The 21,727-nt window shown below is 49.3% G+C and overlaps 1 protein-coding gene and 1 non-coding gene across 2 annotated transcripts in view; both read right to left on the bottom strand.

The window, feature by feature from the left end:
* The window catches only part of ABTB2 (ankyrin repeat and BTB domain containing 2), a 165,402-nt gene extending 154,008 nt beyond the window's left edge, over nucleotides 1-11,394 (bottom strand). Inside the window, exon 1 of the mRNA XM_029061740.2 lies at nucleotides 10,237-11,394. Coding sequence (XP_028917573.1) covers nucleotides 10,237-11,161 — 925 coding nt within the window. The 5' untranslated portion in view covers nucleotides 11,162-11,394. The remainder of the gene's footprint in view (nucleotides 1-10,236) is intronic.
* Nucleotides 11,395-15,708: 4,314 nt separating this feature from the next.
* On the bottom strand, nucleotides 15,709-15,846 carry LOC114810381. The gene has a single exon (XR_003758081.1). It is a non-coding gene; the product is annotated as a small nucleolar RNA SNORA7 (small nucleolar RNA).
* Between the last annotated feature and the right edge of the window lie 5,881 nt (nucleotides 15,847-21,727).

The following is a 21,727-nucleotide window of genomic DNA, read 5'->3' as shown; positions in this document are numbered from 1 at the left end:
AGAGTTGACATATACATTCCCTACCCACAGTAAGCTTACACTCCAGAGGGGGAGGCAGACACTAATAGATATATATATATAAAAAAGTGTTATGGATACACACATGAGAGCTGAGGGTGGGGTGAATGGCCCAGGCTTGAAAGTTACCTGATCGGACATGAACTCTCACCCTGTTCAAGAGTCATTACACAGAGTCCAAGCAGAGATGTTCAAAACTCTGGAATAAACACTCACCGTCTCTCATCAGCCAATATCCTGTGACCCAGGGAGACCTAGATGGGTTGGAAGGACCACCTACAGAGGGGTGAATAGAGGGTACAAATATGATACCAGGGGAACTTCAGGATGGGAAGGGCCTGCCGAGGAGCCAGGTCTGATTCTCCACTGTGCCAAAAGTAACTGCCTTACCTGTTCCCTCAGCACTTAGCCCAGTGCTTTGCACACAGTAAGCGCTTAATAAACACTAATTCTACTTACCAATCACCGGCTCGGGTTTGCCAGGAGGAAGTGAGTCAGGCAAGAATGAAGTGAAATATGTTGCTGTAATGGTAGTCTTTATCCCTTCTGAAGAAGCTAGATATCTGGAGGCTTTCTGGGTCGGTTCACTAACCCTTTGTTAGGGAGGAAAGTGAATGTATGAGCGGAACACCAGTGGTCTTCCAAGGCTCCAGAGCGGAGATCTGCTTATCCCAAATGTTTTTCCAGCTTAAATGACTAGGAATCAAGTAATTGTCTGAAACCTGATTCTTCACTATGCCTCATGAACCTGGAGAGCTACAAGTACTCAGTGATCAGCAGCACACCTTGATTTAATTAAAATAGACCCTGAACTACTGACAGGAAACAACAGATCCTAAGGTATTCACTAGACATGGATTTCTTCGGAATAACCTAGTTAGATTAGAGGAAGCACCTCTATTCTAACCTCCTAGCTAGAAGAGTGGAAGTACAGAATTTTAACCAGAGTCTCTAAAGTTAACGGATTTATGTTGACATCCAAAACAAAGTCTCATTTGTTTACTCAGTTACAGTCCCCTGGACGGCAGGGTGTACTTTTCAGTGACCAAGGGGCAAGTTTGGTCAATCAGTCATGTGGCCTAAGAGAAGATGTTTCATCATTTTTTCCTCCTACTGGCCACTTTGTCATTGAGTAGTCTTACCACTTTACTCGGGGTCCAGTGTCAGAGTAAGCAAAAAGGCCTGCAGCTCTGAACCCCAAGCCTAACCACCCAAAGCCCCAGAAGAGCAATGAAGAAAACAATCCAACCTTTCCTACAGTGGTCTGAAAGCATCTCAGTGGAATTGCTAGAGAAATCTATAAGGACCAATTCTGTCCCTGAGACTTAGAACACCAGTTGTTAGCTAGCAGGCATTAGACTGTTTCAACTCCGCCTATAAAGTTCTTGGGGAAGAGGGTCTGCTTCAACTATTTGGCTTCTCAATTGTGTGGAGGTGCAAATAACTTGAATGATCCAGCTGCTAAAAACATGCACACACATACACACCCTAAACCAAGTCCATGGTTTCCACTGCTGCCAAAATACAAGTCATATTGGTTGTGTATGTTATCCTCCTTACAACACTGTTTGTTGATTTTTTCTCTTTTAATTTTCTGTGAGAGGTCCCAAGACTAGGGGAAGATGATGCAGGCGGAGAACATGTAAGCCACCCACAGAGTAGAGCATTTCGGCGCTGACCTGCAACTCCAGATCTGGGCCTCAGGCCTTCTTCAAACTGGATTTGTGAAGTAAGGGTCGGAGTCCGTGCTCCTGAAGAGAAAAGGCCTTGCACCACCCCACTAGCCTTGGTGACCTCCTAACCGCTGGCCCTCCGGCATGCATCTTCCTTTCCCTTTCAGAAAGTTTCCGACTGCCAACTATTACAAAAATAATCTCCCTTTTTCTCACAACTCTGCCTTATAAATACTTCACAATACCAGTCTCTGTCACACATGGCAAAGCGAAGGGTGTAACTTTGCTTTTACTATAAATATCCTATGTCTGGGTGAGCCATTTTAAGCCCCAATTTTAAAATGTAAGACTGCATTAAGTCACCACTGAATTGGCCCTAACCATATTCCGGTTTGGAGCCAGATGTCAGCACTGAGTGTCTTTGACTATTCAAAAATGTACAGAACTCAACTCATCAAATTAAAAAGCCTATAAACGTGGTAAAAAATAAATGATCCCATTTCTGTTCATAACATTCAGTTTACTGCTACATCAACCATCTCACAGCCAGGTCTTGGGGGAATTGAAAGCTACGAGTTCCCAATACATATCCCATATTACCCAGATTTCAAAAGAGGTTAGATAGCAACTCTCAACCTGAGCAGTACAACACATAATGGCCTTAATGTGGATCAGAAGCTGGCCAACAAACACACTGTGGCCTGGGGAAGTGTTCAAACTCCAAACTACGTTGACAGACTTTGTGACTGCGTCAGCAAATGTGGCCTTTGAATGTGCACTGTGTAGGCCAGATTTTTGACATTCGGCATGAAAATTCCATTACGATTTTCCCCTAGCTTTCCAAGCACTCTCTGCTCCTCAGGTCTCCCTCCCTAAATTCAGTTTCTTGCCATGCTAAATTTTTCCTCCACTTGGTCGACCTTTCTTCTTCAAGGCAAATTCACTTTTGGGACATCACTAATGAGCATTAAGCCCAATTCTATAACTAGAAAATTACAGTAGTAATTTTCATAAAGTTATCTGTTTATATATAAATGAAACTTTAGAATCTGGGAAAACATCATTTGACGGATTAGAGTGCAATACACAAAAGTACATTTTAAAAACAAGGTTAATTAGGGCAGAGTGGTTGAATCACTAAAGAAATGTCTGTTTTCAAAACAAAAGAGAAAAAAACCACTTTGTGGCTAGTCATCCCTAAATCGGAAGCTTATAAACAGCGGCAAGAACAAAAAACATCGTCTTTAATTCATACTTCCGTATCACATGAAGTTTCTGGTGTTACGAATGGCCTGAAAATGAATATTCAGTTTGAGTTCACAGGTTAATTCAAATGTGAGAAGAAAGGTTGCTAAGAACTTCCCATAAATGCGTACTCTTGTGTGCGGCTTTTGTTATGGTCATTGCTATGGCAGTTGTTGGGTGTGTTTTAAAGTTCAAATTGGTACAATCTTTTCTGTCACTGTGATAGGTACCAGGAGGTCGCAGTGCTATGGTTAAAGATGGGCTAAGGAGTCAGATAGATAAAAAAGGGATTTAGAAATTTCTATGCTCGCACTCTGGCAGGCTCTACAACATCTGGATAAAAGATGTGGGGAAGGCTTTCATTTGAACTCAGATGTCCTGATTCCTTAAGTATAAGGGCCAACCAAGCACATTTCTGGATCAGGAATCAAAAGCACTCTTACTGTTCTCCTTCTTGGAGCCACTCCAAACGTGCAGCCAAAGTCCTAATATTGTTTAGGCCGCTTTTAAAACCATCAAAAATACCACAAAGTGTGTTTACATGACAGATCAGGCAAACACAAACACCTGCCATCTCTGAGGCTCAATGCTTGGCCCTGCAACAAATCAGGTCAAATATTCAGAGCAGAATTGTTCCTTGCGGCCCTAGCACTGGAGTTCATCCCATCTATACTGAAAAAGGCACAGGGGATGAGAGATCTATCTCGTTGCCCGTACCCTAAAAGTGAACTGAAGAAGAGTTTCAATCTGTCCCCAGATCTCTGCCCAAGGTCTTGTGCTTTCTGGTGGGTACAAGCCCTGGCCACCAACGGTCATCTCTGGTCACATCTCTGGGGGCTCCAACTCACAAGAGCATCTTTGAAAGCTGTCCTTACCAGCTACGGAGGATCACCAGAGGGAACTTTGCTTCTGCTGACCAGTGCCCTTAAGAAGTTCCATTCGCACCCACTTTTCCCTTACCTCTAGTTATTTCAACCCACTACTGCAAAAACTCATGGTGTGTCCCTGCAGTGCCAGGATATAACTTTCTTTTTAAAGGAAAACCTAGAGAACTAGGAACCCAAAGCGGCCCCAATCCTCTAGGCTGTAAAGTCCTGGTGGGGAAGGCGGAGAATGTGTCTATCAACTCTGTTGCATTGTACTCTTCCAAGCCTTAGTCTCCGTGCTCTGCCCGCGGTAATGGATTGATCGATCACATCTCTTAGGGAGGGAGAGGCAGCTGGCCTAGTCGACTGTACCCCAGGTGCCTGAGCTTTGTTCCCCTGAACAGCAAGGGGCCAGAAAAGGTGTCTGACTTTATTTTCATGGGCACGGCCTATGAGACATTCTCTCCTAAGGACATTCATTCCCATATCAGAAGCAGGAGCAGCAGAGCAGAACTGTCAAACTCTACAAAGTTGCCTCACAGCTTCTCAATATGGCTAATTAGAAGGGGGAAAAGCAAACAGTCCATCGTTGAGTTTCATCGATCACCTCAGCAGCTGGCATTTCGGAAATATATCCGCTCTATGGCTAAATCCCCAGCCTCCTCTTAGTAACTTACTGAAATCAATGGCAGCTCTTTGAGCATTCAAATTCATTTGGCTCAGCTAACCAAAAAGTAGAAGTTTGAATAAAGAGTACACACTGTAAGGTAATAATTTCCGTACTCCAAGGACCGACATTTCTGATCTGTCTTTCTCTGGTAATGCCATAGTCTCTTCCACAGCGGGCAGGCTGTCTATCCTGCATACATAAGACCCTCAAAGGACCATAGGCAGGCAAGCAAGCACTCAGATTTGGACAAGCTAACCATTACCCTCTGCTTGAGGCTGGAAATTGAAGTTAAAGTTATCCCAGTGCCTGGAATGCCAGTCCTCATAGAAACATGGGAAGGAGCATAGGGTAAAACAAAGAGACAGACCAGAACCTAAGAAACTCAATCTAGGTTTTCTCTGGATTGGGTATTGATGTTTGGACAGGTAATGGCCCAGTTTTGTTTCTAAACAAAGAGAAAAAAATTCAAGAAAGTGTAACCAAATAAAGAAGGGCATTCTAACCTCTCTTTTTTTATGGTATTCGTTAAGTGCTGATTGTGTACGAAGATTGGCATTCTACCCCTTTTTTTGTTATCCAAGTGCTTACTATGTGTCAGGCATTGTATACTAAGTGCTGAGGTAGATACAAGCACATTCATTCCACATGGGGTTCATGGTATTACAGATGAGGCACAGAGAAATTAAGTGACTTGCCCAAGGTCACACAGCAGACAAGTGGTGACACCGAAATTAGAACCCAAGTCCTTCTGACTCCCAGGCTCATCCTCTACGCAATAGGCCATGCTGCTTCTCCCCGCAGTGCGTGGTGTGTAGAAGTAGGGAAGAAGGCAGCTCTGCAGAAGAGCGTTTCTGAGAAAGTCTCTTTTGTCCTGAAATGACGGATGAGCTTCACTCAGTCCAGTCATGAAAATCTGGGGTCCAAAAACCTAAGTGAGGGCACTAATTATATCGCTAGTGATTTTTGCAGAGTCTGCTGCACTTTCTCAGCCTTGTCAGTAGTGTGTCCCCTCTGGGGCATGGAATGCAGGTAGCCAGGTTAAGGTGCAATATACTGGGAAGTGCAGATGAGAATTTTAAGTAAAGATCGATTTCTGTTCAAAGTGACCCAGCATGGTACCGATACTGTGCCGTAACGCCACTGACTGATAGGTTGTGTCCAGGGTGGCCACTTTGGTAACCACTGGGGTCAGTACTGCACACACTGGCCAGCTTCATTCAGGATTTCTTCTAGGTCTGTCCACCATGGGGGATATCCTCGATGATTCTTCAGTCCAAAAATCTTCACCACTGATGGCACAGCATCAGCCGGCACTCAGCCGTAAAGTAGGGTCATGGAGGTTATTCTAAACTCTAGTCCTGTGCATTGACATTGGCCCATTCTACTGCTCACTAATCCCTTAAATCCAGCAGTGGAGTGCCTTAAGCTTCGGGACCCTTTCGAAAGTTCGATAGTGGGAAAAGGCCAGAGGAAGAACTCCTATCCCTGAGAGTGGACGGTTTACAATTTACCATGGTCTTAGCATCACAATCATGGAGTAGAATGGAAACAATTCTCCACAGTCTCTCAGAGCACTGTTTGTAAGTGTGGAACACTATTAAAATAATTTCATTACTTCCACATAAGGAAGTCATGAAGATATCTTTTAATGACATTCCTCTGGTAAGATGGACATCAATATCCAATGAGCTTACAGTGCATACAGCAACTCTACCACAATAATGTGCTATAAACACTATGCAGGATTTTATCTTCCATCTCTGGCTGAGCGAAACCATATACTTGTCTAGCAATAACTGTGAGTAGACAGATTGTTGCTTCTTAAATTCCAGGCTTGGTGATATTAGCAGTTTAAAAACCATATAAGGGATGAGTCAAATGTACGCATCCATACTGTATAATTAGCGGGCATGGCAATAAATACATCATTTAAAGGGAAGACCAGCAGGGCAAGAAAAACCAACTCCTCCCTTAGCCCCTCAGCATGTGGTCCTCTCCTGTATAAATGGAAAGCTTTCTGGCCTTGGGGTATTTTTAATACTCACAAAGGTTTTCACTCTGGGTTTCTTTTCAAAGCAGTTTATGTTTCCATCTAAAATCAGCTTTTAAGCTTAAGTAATTAATTGTTCCTCTCCCACCCATTCTTTTCACTTTGTCTGAAGACCCTTAATAAATCAGCCCCTTGATGGTTCAGCTTCTTAAATCTCTGGTTTATCACATGTAAGCCAGAGTAGCAGGAGACTGCAAGTAACTCCCTCACCCAGAAGCATTCCTAAAGGCAGACAAGGAAATACTTTTCCCTTCTGTTCAATAAGTGAAATAGTTCTAGAGCTCAACTGCTGCCCCTAATTAGCACAGCATTCACGGTTTGTTGCCTTGCCTGTGTGTTTTTCTAATGAAGGCAATTGAAAGAGTTCCTTGAGGGGTCGGACATCCGCATCCTGAAAGGAAAGTCCCCAAAAGTGAGTCAGTAGCTTGAAGAAGACTCACACTCTAGATCAAAAAGAAAGAAACCGGACTCCTACGACTGACCATTATGCATGTTCACAACACCCTGAAAACATTACTACTACGCTGGATCTGCAGTTTGACAGGAGAGAAATTCAGGGACGCTGGGCAGCAGCGAAGACAGAATTCTACATGAAGAGCTTGTTTTTTACTCAGTCTGAGATCAAAGTCAAGTTGACTGAACTCAGGAACATTTATTACTTTGGAGGTCAAACTTCTCCTCCACTCTCCAAATCGTAACCTCTCTTTTTGCATCGAACCATCGGCGGCGGGACTGCGGGAGGCCGCACCTACTCATGGCTTCCTCACCTGATGCTGGTGTCAGCGTAATAAAGAAGCTACAAATCACCTGTTTGTGACATCACCAAAGGCCCCAGGTGAAGAAACAGGCACAGCCTGAACTGAAGGAAAGAAAAGTAGCTTCTCATTCACACCAACGTCTTTGGCCCTAGTGTACCGTAGTTCTAAAGCACACAAGCCACCAAGAAAACCCCTGAAAACACCAATTCGATAAATAGGTTAAAGTGTTTCTAATTGTTAAAATGGTTCTTCTTAAAATGCTCTTAAAAGTTCTGTTCCTTTTCATGGATTTTGCTTCCTCTAGACTTCGTGGCCCCTTTAAATTTAACATCTCTCAGGTAACCTGCCTTCCTGCTCAACGAACCACTTTTCCATCTTATGACAGGGGAAGTCATCCCTTTGCCCCTATTTTCTGCTTCCCCACGTGCCTTAAGTGTTAAAGTTGCTTGCGGCTTGTTGTTGAATGGAATTACACACACGAAGCACTGCCAGGAAGATAAGCTCTCTCAGCCATTCTGCCACCATGCTGGTAAATAGGGGAAACCCCGCTTCCCCGTGGTTTTCCTTCCTCTGCCTTCACACCACAGAGCCCTCCATCCACATATGCCTGCCCTCCAAACTCCCCAGTCCCCAGGAATATCATTCGGCAGACACTGTTGGTTAAGACTCTAAAGAAAACACCATGAATCGATGCCCTGAATCAAAGCCCAACTGGTGACAGCTCGGAAAAGGGAGTTCTTAAGAGACAGCTTCTTCCCCTTTGGAAAGGGATTGGGAGGCCATACGTTTTCCTTCCTACTCGAAGACTCATTTTCTTCTAATCGGGTGGTCAAAATCAGTCCAGCGGGATGATGCCCCAGGACAATCAGCTGTGACCTGACCCTTGCCTGAGCATCCCAGCGTCACACTGCTTGCCCTTTATTTGATCAGACCTTTTCCCTTCCATTACATGTCTTTTGCCACTTGCCCTTTTTTTTACCCTGTAAGAGAAGTACCTACAGCGGGAAGCATCAAGCCTCCTGAAGGGTCTCACAGGGGCCTTGGGCCACGTGGGTTAACACCATCTCTGCTGACCCAGGATGAGTGGAAATGAGATGGGAATGGGTTGGCTTTTCACATTTTTGGGGAGGGTGGGGACAAAGGGGACCTGCAAGCCTGGTGGCAACAGGTGTGCAAGACAGAAGTCTCGGGTTTGGCCCCAGTGCAGGGAGCAGCTGTGGGTGACCGCTGGCCACTTCGGGACACCTGGAGGCCTTCCCCCTCCCCCCCCAGCACCGAAGACGGTCCACCAGTGCTTCCCCTCTGTGGCCTGTCACCTCTGCCGACCCGGGGTACGGCGCTTTGGAGGTCTGGGTTTGGAAGGAGGGGAGGGTCCGATGTCCATCTGGGTTTGGAAGGGGAAGGTCCTGTGTCCGTCTGGCTTGGGAGGGGGAAGGGTCCGGTGTCCATCTGGGTTGGGGTGGGGGGAGAGGGTCCAGTGTTTGTCTGAATTGGGAGGGGGAGAAAGGGTCCGGTCTCCGTCTGGCTTTTTGAGGGGAGGGTCCGGAGTCCGTCAGGGTAGGGAGGGGGAAGGTCCGGTGTCAACTGGGTTTGGAGGGAGGACGGTCCGGTGTCCGTCTGGGTTTGGAGGGGTTAGGTCCTGTGACCGTGTGGGTTTGGAGGGGTTAGGTCCTGTGTCCGTCTGGGTTTGGAGGGGTTAGGTCCTGTGTCCGTCTGGGTTTGGAGGGGTTAGGTCCTGTGTCCGTCTGGGTTTGGAGGGGTTAGGTCCTGTGTCCGTCTGGGTTTGGAGGGGTTAGGACCTGTGTCCGTCTGGGTTTGGAGGGGTTAGGACCTGTGTCCGTCTGGGTTTGGAGGGGTTAGGTCCTGTGTCCGTCTGGGTTTGGAGGGGTTAGGTCCTGTGTCCGTCTGGGTTTGGAGGGGTTAGGTCCTGTGTCCGTCTGGGTTTGGAGGGGTTAGGTCCTGTGTCCGTCTGGGTTTGGAGGGGTTAGGTCCTGTGTCCGTCTGGGTTTGGAGGGGTTAGGTCCTGTGTCCGTCTGGGTTTGGAGGGGTTAGGTCCTGTGTCCGTCTGGGTTTGGAGGGGTTAGGTCCTGTGTCCGTCTGGGTTTGGAGGGGTTAGGTCCTGTGTCCGTCTGGGTTTGGAGGGGTTAGGTCCTGTGTCCGTCTGGGTTTGGAGGGGTTAGGTCCTGTGTCCGTCTGGGTTTGGAGGGGTTAGGTCCTGTGTCCGTCTGGGTTTGGAGGGGTTAGGTCCTGTGTCCGTCTGGGTTTGGAGGGGTTAGGTCCTGTGTCCGTCTGGGTTTGGAGGGGTTAGGTCCTGTGTCCGTCTGGGTTTGGAGGGGTTAGGTCCTGTGTCCGTCTGGGTTTGGAGGGGTTAGGTCCTGTGTCCGTCTGGGTTTGGAGGGGTTAGGTCCTGTGTCCGTCTGGGTTTGGAGGGGTTAGGTCCTGTGTCCGTCTGGGTTTGGAGGGGTTAGGTCCTGTGTCCGTCTGGGTTTGGAGGGGTTAGGTCCTGTGTCCGTCTGGGTTTGGAGGGGTTAGGACCTGTGTCCGTCTGGGTTTGGAGGGGTTAGGACCTGTGTCCGTCTGGGTTTGGAGGGGTTAGGACCTGTGTCCGTCTGGGTTTGGAGGGGTTAGGTCCTGTGTCCGTCTGGGTTTGGAGGGGTTAGGTCCTGTGTCCGTCTGGGTTTGGAGGGGTTAGGTCCTGTGTCTGTCTGGGTAGGTAGGGGGAAGGTCCGGTGTCCACCTAGTTTGGAGGGAGGACGGTCCGGTGTCCGTCTGGGTTTGAGGGGGAGACGGTCCGGCGTCCGTCTGGGTTTGGAGGGGAGACGGTCCCCGGGGTCCGTCTGGGCTTGGAGGGGAGGAGGATCCCCGGTGTCCGTGCCTTCCCCCCCGCCCCCGTCGGGGCCCGGCCCCGGGGTCCGGCCCCGGGGTCCCCCGTTTTCTGTGTGATGGGCGTTTTTACCGTTGGCGTTCTTTCCGCAGATGAGGTGCTCGTAGGGCTGCAGGACGCCCCAGAGCTCGGCGTCGTTGTTGATGACCAGGTCGAGGGCCTCGGCCGACAGCTCTCCGGCGGGCCCGTCGGGGCCCTGCGCGGCCAGCACCCGGGCGCCGATCTCCTCCACCAGGTGCTCGGTGCAGGCGGCGAGGGCGATGGCGGCGTAGCGGTGGACGCGCACGGAGATGCGGGTGTCCACCATCCAGCGGAAGAAGCGTCCGACGGAGAAGGTGAGGCCGCAGCGGGCCGACTGTCCGCGGCGGGGCCCGTGGCCGGCGCTCATGCTGTACAGCGACAGCGCCCGGACGGCGGCCAGCGCGCAGCTCTCGGCCAGCGCCCAGCTGTGCACCAGCCGCACGGCGCTCTGCACCTCGAAGCGGGTGCACTTGGCGTGCAGCACGCTCAGCCGCTGCGCCTCCCGGCCCACCCGCGTCAGCGCCCGGCGCAGCAGCAGCGCCAGCCGCCGCACCGCCTCGGCCGAGAAGGCGGCCGCCCTGCGCCGGCCCGGCCCGCCCCCGGCCCCGGCCCCGGCCCCGGCCCCGGCCCCCTTGGCCAGCACCCGCGCCACGTCCCCCTCGCTCCACGGAGCCTCCTCCAGCTCGGGCAGCCGCGGGCAGCGGCAGAAGGGGTCGGGCCCCTCGGCGTCCTCGGGCAGCGCCGCGTTGACCGCGTCCCAGCTGTTGTGGCGGCTGTTCATGGAGGCCGCCGAGTAAGGCCAGCAGCCGGCCCCCGGCCGCGGCGGCGGCGGCGGGCCCGCCCAGCCGCCCGCCGGCCAGTTGGACTTGGACGACGACAGGCTGAGCGAGCGGCACGAGTCCCCCGCCCCATACCCGGAGTCCAGGCTCAGGTCCTCCAGCGTCTTCAGGGTGGAGCTGGACGACGCGCCGGCCATGGGGGGCAGGCAGGGGACCGGCCCCGGCGGCTCCCCATGCGCCGCTCTGCTGCTGCTCCTGCTGCTGCTCCTGCTCCTGCTGCTGCTCCTGCTGCTGCTGCTCCTGCTGCTGCTCCTGCTGCTGCTCCTCCTGCTCCGGACGGACGGACAGAGGGAGGGAAGGGCGAGGGGCCGCGGAGGCGCCGTCCCGGCCCGCCCCAAGGACCGACCCGCCGCCCCCAACTTCTGCGCCGCGCAAAACTGCGCCGCGCAAAACTGGATGCCCGGCCTGCCACCCGCATGCAAATGAGCCGGGGGCGGCCCGCCAATCAGACGCTCCTCCGCGCCCCGCTCCGCCACTCTCCGTCGAGAGAGCCCGGCCTTATGCAAATGAGCGCCGCTCGCCCGGGCCGCGCGGGGGGCGCCCGTGAGAGAGACGACAGAGTGGGGAGGGGGTAGATGGAGGGGAGCGGAGGGGGACTGACTGATAAGAAAGCAGAGAAAGTTGGGAATCTGTTTGAACGGAGCACTGTTCTGACACCTGGGGTAGATACAAGGGGAGCGGAAAGGGGGACTAACAAGAAAGTAAAGAAAGTTGGGATCTGTTAGAACAGAGCACTGCTTAGAGCGGAGGGGGACTAATAAGAAAGTAGAGAAAGTTGGGATCTGTTAGAACAGAGCACTGCTCTAAGCCCTGGGGTAGATACAAGGGGAGCGGAGGGGGACTAACAAGAAAGTAAAGAAAGTTGGGATCTATTAGAACAGGGCACTGCTCTAAGCGCTGGGGTAGATGGAGGGGAGCGGAGGGGAACTAGCAAGAAAGTAAAGAAAGTTGGGATCTGTTAGAACAGAGTACTGCTCTAAGCACTGGGGTAGATACAAGGGGAGTGGAGGGGGACTAACAAGAAAGTAAAGAAACTTGGTATCTGTTGGAACGGACCACTGTTCTAAGCCCTGGGGTAGATACAAGGGGAGCGGAGGGGGACTAACAAGAAAGTAAAGAAAGTTGGGATCTGTTAGAACAGAGTACTGCTCTAAGCACTGGGGTAGATACAAGGGGAGTGGAGGGGGACTAATAAGAAAGTAAAGAAAGCTGGTATCTGTTAGAACAGAGCACTGTTCTAAGCACTGGGCTAGATGGAGGGGAGTGGAGGGGGACTAATAAGAAAGTAAAGAAAGTTGGGATCTGTTAGAACAGAGCACTGTTCAAAGTTCTGGGGTAGATACAGAGGAGAAGAGGGGGGCTGATAATAAAGTTGGTATTTGGTATCTGTTAGAACAGAGCACTGTTCTAAGTGCTGGGGTAATAATAATAATAATAATGTTGGTATTTGATAAGCACTTACTCTGTGCAGAGCACTGTTCTAAGTGCTGGGGTAGATACGGGGTAGATACAGGATAGGTACAGGGTAATCAGGTTGTCCCACGCGAGGCTCCCACTTAATCTCCATTTTACAGAGGAGGGAACTGAGGCCCAGAGAAGTGAAGTGATTTCCCCACAGTCCCACCACTGACAAGTGGCAGAGCCAGGATTCGAACCCGTGACCTCTGACTCCCCAGCCCAGGCTCTTTCCACTGAGCCATGCTGCTTCTCTAAGGGGAACTGCCCTTAGAGGAGGGTTGAAGAAGAAGAATTAAGACTAATAATAATGTTGGGATTTGTTAAGCGCTTACTAATGTGCCAAGCACTGTTCTAAGCCCTGGGGAGGATGCAAGGTGATTGGGTCGTCCCACGTGGGGCTCCCAGTCTTCATCCCCACTTTACAGATGAGGTCACCGAGGCCCAGAGAAGGCAAGTGACTTGCCCAAAGTCACCCAGCTGACAAGCGGCGGAGCTGGGATTTGAACCCATGATCTCTGACCCCCCAGTCCCTGCTCTTTCCACTGAACCACGCTGCATCTGCAGCAATTAAGAATAATCGCCCCATTTGTTCAGCGCTTACTAGGTGCCGGGCACCGCACCAAACCCCGGGGCGGATAGAGGCAGACCGGGTTGGACGCCGTCCCTGTCCCACCTGGGGCTCGCTGCCTCAATCCCCGTTTTACAGATGAGGGAATTGAGACATGGAGGAGAGAAATGATTTGCCCAAGGTCACACAGCACACAAGCGGCGGAGCAGGGAGTAGAACCCATGACCCGTCCGACTCCCAGGGTCTATCTGCTAGGTTATGGGAGAAGAGGAAAGAAAGTGGAGGGGAAAGGGGAGAGGGGAGGGAAAGGGCCTAAACCGGGAGCCAGGGAAGGAAATCAGTTGGTAGGATTGGGGGGTGCGTACCTTGGGGCAAAGCACTGGGCTTGGAAGAGTACAATAGGGTAGGAAGACATCTCTGCCCTCTAGGACTTTATGGTCTGGGAAGGGGAGTTGGTAGAGAGAGGGGTGGAGAAGGAGGTGGTGGAGAAGGTGGGAAATGAGATGGAAAGCAGAAGGGAGGGAGAATGTAATTCGATTAAAGATTTACCATGTGCCAAGTCAATATTCATATAAGACAAGGTATCATATTCATCATATTCATCCCACACAAGGGATGCCCTTCTTCCAATTCTTCTCTACGCCCAGACGAAAGTCTCTGCTCGGGCTTTACTTTTAAAATGCCTGGCGCACATCGGAGTTGGGTTGGGGGAAGCCGGTCCTCCTCTTTTTGATGGGGCTTATTTTAAGGCAAAGTTGACAACTCCCCGAAACCCGAGCTTCCCGCGTCAAGCACCTGAGATTAGAAGACAGAGAGGGATGGTTCCGTCACTCGGTTGAGAAATAGTCACCCAGCCTAGCTCTCGTGTTTAACCGGACTCCAGAAACTCTAGACGCCCCATTTCTTATTCTGCTGTGTACCCCATCCGCACGGCCACGGACGCGCAAACGTATGTATCCGTGTACAAAGTACGGTACTGTGTTCCTTTTCCCAGGGGCACCATCAAAATGTGGATTATAAATTTGTTTTCTGAAATCAGCATCCCAGCTCCTGAAAGGCTTCTTTGTCCCGGGCTTTACACCAGTTCTGACCTTGAACCGTGAGTTGGTTACGAACTAGAAATGTCGGGCTTTTCCTTTCCCCTCTAAATGAGGGCCACATTGCTTTGGGAGCTACTTTTTCTGACTTCTGTATGTGGGTGCGGCGGGGCCGGCCGGCCTGCCGGGCTCTTTACCTGTACAACGGAGCCGCCTTCTGGTCATAGGTGGAATTGAGCCGAGGAACCTGAAACACAACAACTAATAATAATAACGTTGGTATTTGTTAAGCGCTTACTATGCGCACAGCACTGTTCTAAGCGCTGGGGGAGATACGGGGTAATCAGGTTGTCCCACGTGAGGCTCACAGTTAATCCCCATTTTACAGATGAGGTCACTGAGGCCCAGAGAAGTTGTGACTTGCCCACAGTCACACAGCTGACAAGTGGCAGATCCGGGATTATGAACCCCTGACCTCTGACTCCCAAGCCCGTGCTCTTTCCACTGAGCCACAGTCGAAGAAGGCCCAGACAAGAAGGACGAGTACAGACCGGTAGCAAAGGTGGACACGTCCTCTTTTAGACAAAGCAGAAATATAAATGGAAGTAGGAGGGGGCCATTTAATATGCTTAAGTTGAAGAGGAAAGATACAAGTAAACATCGGACCCTTGGATGAACGGTGAGGAAAATAGATATCAGCAAAACAGGCAGATGCTTTCACTATGTATTGTCATTTATTTTATTTTTTAGCAAAAAAGTGAACTGTGAGGTGGGTTTGAAATGGGCTAATGCTTCAGGGGGAAGGAGGTATTTTTTGAAAGGAATTTCTCAATCGGCAGCAGCCAGATAGGCGGATCCGGACAGTTTGGGTGGTGAGGAATCCAGCGCTGAGTAAAGAGTAACAGAAATAAGAACTGTAGAGAAAGGCAGCCAGTGCTGCTGCCCCACAACTGTTCACCTCTGCTATCGTGACTGCTGTTTCTGGGGTCGCTCTCCGGAGCTTTCTTTTTTGCCTGGAGCTTTGTGAAAGATAACCATACAGAAACTTCTGGGGAGTTTACTACACTGTTTTGCACACAGTAAGTCCTGAGGAAATATTATTGATTTATTGATTTGTTCTTGGCAGCAGTGCCAGAGGCCAAAGCTGCTGCAGGGAGCAGCAATGACTGTGATGGTGGTGGTGGTGGTGGTGGTGAGGCAGATTTGTCTGCCATTTATCTGCAGCTGTCTTTGCTCACTGTCCTACACTAAAGATGCCATCACGGTGAGAGTTTGTGCGTGCGTCAATCAATCAATTGTATTTCCTTGAACATTTATTCTGTGCAGAGCACTCTACTTAAGCCTTTGAGGAAGTCAGTAGACATGATCCCTGCCCTCAAGGAGCTTATCATCTAGACGGCGGTCTTGTCTTATTCCATCGTCTCTAACCCATAGCGACACAGTGGACCCATCTCTCCTGGAACACCCTACCTCCGTCTGCAATCATTCTGGTAGTGCATCCATAGAGTATTCTTGTTAAAAATACACAGTGGTTTACGATGGCCTCCTTCCGTGCAGTAAACTTGAGTCTCCGCCCTCGATTTTCTCCCATGTCGCTGCTGCCCAGCACAAGTGAGTTTTGCCTTGTAGCAGATTGCCTTCCACTAGCTAGCCGCTGCCCAAGCTAGGAATGGAATGGGTAGGCCTCTGCTTGACTCTCCCTCCCGTAGCCGAGACTAATAGAGTCCCGGAAACTCTCCAGCTGTGATCCCCAGCGGGGTCTAGAGGGGGTGACAGATGCTAAAATAAATTACAGGCTGGACAGGGGAAGCAATAGATTATAAAAGTATGTACATAAGTGCAACATAGGAGGGAGGGGGTGTGTACGCAGGGAATTGGGTGATGTAGGAGCGCTGAAGTGGCAGGAGAGGGAAATTGGAATGAAGATAGGAGAGAGTAATCAAGGAAGGCCTCCTGGAAGAGATGGAACTACAGAAGGACTACAGATGGGGGAGAAGCTGTCAGTTGGATCTGAAGGGAGAGAAAGTTCAGGGCAGAAGAGAGGGTGTGAGCAAGAGGTCGGTGGAGAGAGAGATGGGAATGAGGCACAGTGAGTAGGTTGGCTCATGTGTGTCATTTCATTCAATCATATTTATTGAGTACTTACTGTGTGCAGAGCCCTTACTAAGTACTTGAAATGAGCATCATTTGAGCATCTTTAGGTATTTTTACATTATTCGCTCTGTTTTCTGAACTTTTCCTTGGATAACTGGTCCACCCCTGAAAACACATTCCACTTTGAGTTTCACAATTTTCTCTAATCTCATGTTGTTCTAGAAATTGACCAAAGTCTGTGCAGGTCCACTAAGTCTGGCTTTGAAATCTGAGGAGGCTAAGTTCAGGATAGTTGATTGAGGAGAAAAAAAAGTTAGCTGAATCCTAGGCTAAGGGCAAGAAGAGCCAAAAAAGGCCCAGAGGATAAAAATCTGACCGCGAATCAACAGTGCAGCACTGTGCTAGAGCTGGAAAACCAAGCATGGAGCTGGGAAGCCAAATAAAGAAGAAGAATAGCTTGTGGGGGAAATTAGATAATATTCCTTTACTGCTCAGCACTGCCTTACAGGTAATACTGTGCCACTATTGGGCTTCATATGTTTAAAGGATTTAGAAAAAGCACAGACAGGACTCAGAGGAGAGCCATAAAGCTTGCTGACAAAGCTGTCCTTAACCATCTCCACTTTAGTTAGAAAACAAGAGCAAATGTACTTATACAGCAGAGATTCAGGAAGAACAGATTAACCGAGGAGATAATGGAATCCTTTCTTCCAGGGATCTTTTAAAATCAAACTGTTTCTCATCTCTCTGGTGGGATTCAGATAGAGTCTTGTCTGAGAGCCGGCAGTTGGCTAGTCCTACCAGTCTATGAAATTCCATTTACTGTTTCAGGCTTCAGTCACGATATTGAAAGAGATTTATTTTTGCTCATAAAAATAAAGGAGAAATGAAACATACTAAAATGGATACTCCATCATTTCTTTGGCCAAAGGTCAGTAAGCCCCAAAGAGTCTCCTAGTAGGACTGTTTTCCACATCAATGTCTTAGAATCAGGCTCACTCTGAAGCCATCTCTAGTGGGGACTTCAGAAGAGCTAGAGATGTGATTCAAGTGGCATTATTAATATGCTTCAGTTTTACCGTTACGTTTGGATTCTCTAAGTCCCAGTTTATAAGCCTCCCTGAGTTCTACCGCTGTATTAGCCCCTTTCGTGGCTCAGTGGAAAGAGCACGGGTTTGGGAGACAGAAGACGTGGGTTCTGATCCCGGCTCCGGCCCTTGTCTGCTGTGTGACCTTGGGTGAGCCACTTAACTTCTCTGTGCCTCAGTTACCTCATCCATAAAATGGGGATTAAGACTGTGAGCCCCACGTGGGACAACCTGATTACCTTGTAACTACCCCAGTGCTTTAAACAGTGTTTGGCAGATAGAAAGTGCTTAATAAATACCATTATTATTATTATTAATTATTATTTATTGGTCTCCGGCCTCCAGCCTCTCCCCTTCTCCTTTAGCCTCTCCTCACCCTCTCCAGTACAGTGCACTCCAGCAGGGATCATCTTGAAGCATCTCTTGACACACCTCTCCACTCCTCCAAAACTTCCAGGGGCGACCTATATCTCTCCTCATCAAGCAGAGGTTCTTTAGGTTGACTTCAAAGTCCTCCACTGGCTTTCTCCCTCTAACATATTGGCTGCCTCCACTCACTACCCCCTGCTTGCGTTCTTCACTCCACCCACATTCATCTTTGACCTCCCTCTTGACTCTTCTACCTCCAATCCTTTGTTTTCATTCATTCATTCATTCATTCATTCATTCATTCATATTTATTGAGCACTTACTGTGTGCAAAGTACTGTACTCAGCGCTTGGGAGAGTACAACAACAGACCCATTCCCTGCCCACAACGAGCTGACAGTTTCATGCTATTCCTCCAGCTCTCAACTCCTTCTCAAATCCTCCAGACCACAGCTCTCCCCCATAAAGTCCCACCTAAAATTCCACCTCCTCCAAGAAAACTTCTGTGCTTAATTCATCACACTCCAATCATAACAACCCAACACTTGCCCTTGGTACTTATCTAGTTTCTTCTACACTATGTAGTTGTATATTTTAATTTATTTTTACATTCATTTATAATTATGTACTCAGCTACTTCATCATAATATCCTTGAACTACTTCTTGTGGTGTCTTTGCATTTCCTTTTGCTCCCACTGTTGGTAAATAATTGCTGTCAATCTCTCTCCTTAGAATGTAAGATTTCTGGGGGCAGGCAGTGGGTGTCTTACTGCTGTTGAATTCTCCCAAACCCTTAGTATTGCATTTAGCATTCACTAGGTGCTCAATAAACACCAATGTTTGAGTGATTGACCGATGTAGCTTTAGACCAGAAGGCAAAGCAATAGATATGATCTCTGTAACATAACAGATAGAGAAGTGTAAAGAACAATATCAAAACCTTTAATCCTCTAAATATTTTGAGTGTTTGAGCACCTACCATGTACAGAGAACTGTGACTATTTAGTGCTTGGGAAACACAATCCCTGCCCAGGCAGAAGGGAAGCAGCTTGATTTAATGGATAGAGCACACTCCTGGGAGTCAGAAGGACCTGGGTTCTAATCCCAGCTCTGCCACTTGTCTGCTGTGTGATCTTGGTCAAGGCACTTCACAGTGCTTGGCACATCGTAAGCGCTTAACAAATGTCATTATTATAATTATAATTATTATTCTCTGTGCCTCAATTCCCTCATCTATAAAATGAAGATTACGACTGTGAGCCCCAGGTGGGACAGAGACTGTGTCCAACCTCATTAGCTTGTATCTACCCCAGTGCTTAGTATAGTGCCTGGCACACAGTAAGTGCTTAACGAATACCATAAAAAAGAGAGCTTAATTAAAATGAGGGAGGAGACAGAGACAAATTCTTTACAGTTGGGAGGAAAAAGAGAATGAAAAGATAGATAAGTGTTAAAATATTAGAGCTTGTTAATGAATGTTTACTTAAGTGTAGAAGTGGTAGTTGGGAGGATATGCTCTGGGGAGAAGAAAATTAATCAGGAATCACTTCTAGAGGAGGTAAGATTTCAGGAATTCTTCAAAGATGGGGGAGACCTCTAGTCTGGCAGATGTGAGATTGAAGGGAGTTCCAGGCTGAAGGAACAGCCTGAGTGATGGACTGTTCATTTAATTGTATTTAGGAGCACTTATTGTGTGCAGAGCTTGGGAGAGTACAGTATAGCGATAGACACATCCCCTGCCCACAATGAGCTTACAGTCTAGAGGATTGGAGGCCTGAGCGTCAAGAGTGAGGTTGAAGGTGCCCCATGGCACTTATTAGCATATCTATAAATGATATAAATAACTTATTTATATTAATGTCTATTTTCCACACTAGACTGAAGATTTGTTGTGGGCAGAGAACATGTCTACCAACTCTGCTATATCTTACTCTCTCAAGTGCTTAGTACAGTGCTCTGCACATAACAGTGCTCAATAAATACCATTCATGATGATGATGATTCATTCATTCATTCAATAGTATTTATTGAGCGCTTACTATGTGCAGAGCACTGTACTAAGCGCTTGGGATGAACAAGTCGGCAACAGATAGAGACAGTCCCTGCCATTTGACGGGCTTACAGTCTAATCGGGGGAGACGGACAGACAAGAACAATGGCACTAAACAGCGTCAAGGGGAAGAACGTCTCGTAAAAACAATGGCAACTAAATAGAATCAAGGCGATGTACAATTCATTAACAAAATAAATAGGGTAACGAAAATATATACAGTTGAGCGGACGAGTACAGTGCTGTGGGGATGGGAAGGGAGAGGGGGAGGAGCAGAGGGAAAAGGGGAAAATGAGGCTTTAGCTGCGGAGAGGTAAAGGGGGGATGGCAGAGGGAGTAGGGGGGAAGAGGAGCTCAGTCTGGGAACGCCTCTTGGAGGAGGTGATTTTTAAGTAAGGTTTTGAAGAGGGAAAGAGAATCAGTTTGGCGGAGGTGAGGAGGGAGGGCGTTCCAGGACCGCGGGAGGACGTGACCCAGGGGTCGACGGCGGGATAGGCGAGACCGAGGGACGGCGAGGAGGTGGGCGGCAGAGGAGCGGAGCGTGCGGGGTGGGCGGTAGAAAGAGAGAAGGGAGGAGAGGTAGGAAGGGGCAAGGTGATGGAGAGCCTTGAAGCCTAGAGTGAGGAGTTTTTGTTTGGAGCGGAGGTCGATAGGCAACCACTGGAGTTGTTTAAGAAGGGGAGTGACATGCCCAGATCGTTTCTGCAGGAAGATGAGCCGGGCAGCAGAGTGAAGAATAGACTGGAGCGGGGCGAGAGAGGAGGAAGGGAGGTCAGAGAGAAGGCTGACACAGTAGTCTAGCTGGGATATAACGAGAGCCCGTAATAGTAAGGTAGCCATTTGGGTGGAGAGGAAAGGGCGGATCTTGGCGATATTGTAGAGGTGAAACCGGCAGGTCTTGGTAACGGATAGGATGTGTGGGGTGAACGAGAGGGACGAGTCAAGGATGACACCGAGATTGCGGGCCTGCGGGACGGGAAGGATGGTCGTGCCATCCACGGTGACGGAGAAGTCTGGGAGCGGACCGGGCTTGGGAGGGAAGATGAGGAGCTCAGTCTTGCTCATGTTGAGTTTTAGGTGGCGGGCCGACATCCAGGTGGAGACGTCCCGGAGGCAGGAGGAGATGCGAGCCTGAAGGGAGGGGGAGAGGACAGGGGCGGAGATGTAGATCTGCGTGTCATCTGCGTAGAGATGGTAGTCAAAGCCGTGAGAGCGGATGAGTTCACCGAGGGAGTGAGTGTAAATGGAGAACAGAAGAGGGCCAAGAACTGACCCTTGAGGAACTCCAACAGTTAAAGGATGGGAGGGGGAGGAGGCTCCAGCGTAGGAGACCGAGAATGATTGGCCAGAGAGGTAAGAGGAGAACCAGGAGAGGACAGAGTCTGTGAAGCCAAGGTGAGATAAGGTATGGAGGAGGAGGGGATGGTCGACAGTGTCAAAGGCAGCAGAGAGGTCAAGGAGGATCAGAATGGAGTAGGAGCCATTGGATTTGGCAAGAAGGAGGTCACGGGTGACCTTAGAGAGAGCAGTCTCGGTAGAGTGGAGGGGACGGAAGCCAGATTGGAGGGGGTCTAGGAGAGAATGGGAGTTAAGGAATTCTAGGCATCGATTGTAGATGACTCGTTCTAAGATTTTGGAAAGGAAGGGTAGTAGGGAGATAGGACTGTAACTGGAGGGGGAAGTGGGGTCAAGAGCGGGTTTTTTTAGGATGGGGGAGACGTGGGCATGTTTGAAGGCAGAGGGGAAGGAGCCCTTGGAGATTGAGTGGTTAAAAATAGAAGTTAAGGAAGGGAGGAGGGCAGGGGCGATGGTTTTAAGAAGGTGAGAGGGAATGGGGTCCGAGGCGCAGGTGGAGGGGGTGGCACTTGCGAGGAGGGAGGAGATCTCCTCTGAAGATACTGCAGGGAAGGATGGGAAAGTAGGGGAGGGGGTTGTTGGGGGGGAGGGGAGAGGCGGAGGGGTGACTTTGGGGAGCTCAGACCTGATCGTGTTGATTTTCGTGAGGAAATAGGTGGCCAGATCATTAGGGGTGAGAGATG

This window comes from Ornithorhynchus anatinus, chromosome 3 (assembly GCF_004115215.2).
Source record: "Ornithorhynchus anatinus isolate Pmale09 chromosome 3, mOrnAna1.pri.v4, whole genome shotgun sequence".
Taxonomy (NCBI): Eukaryota; Metazoa; Chordata; class Mammalia; order Monotremata; family Ornithorhynchidae; genus Ornithorhynchus; species Ornithorhynchus anatinus.
Note: the sequence above shows the minus strand (reverse complement) of the source record. Positions and strands in the feature narration are given on the sequence as shown.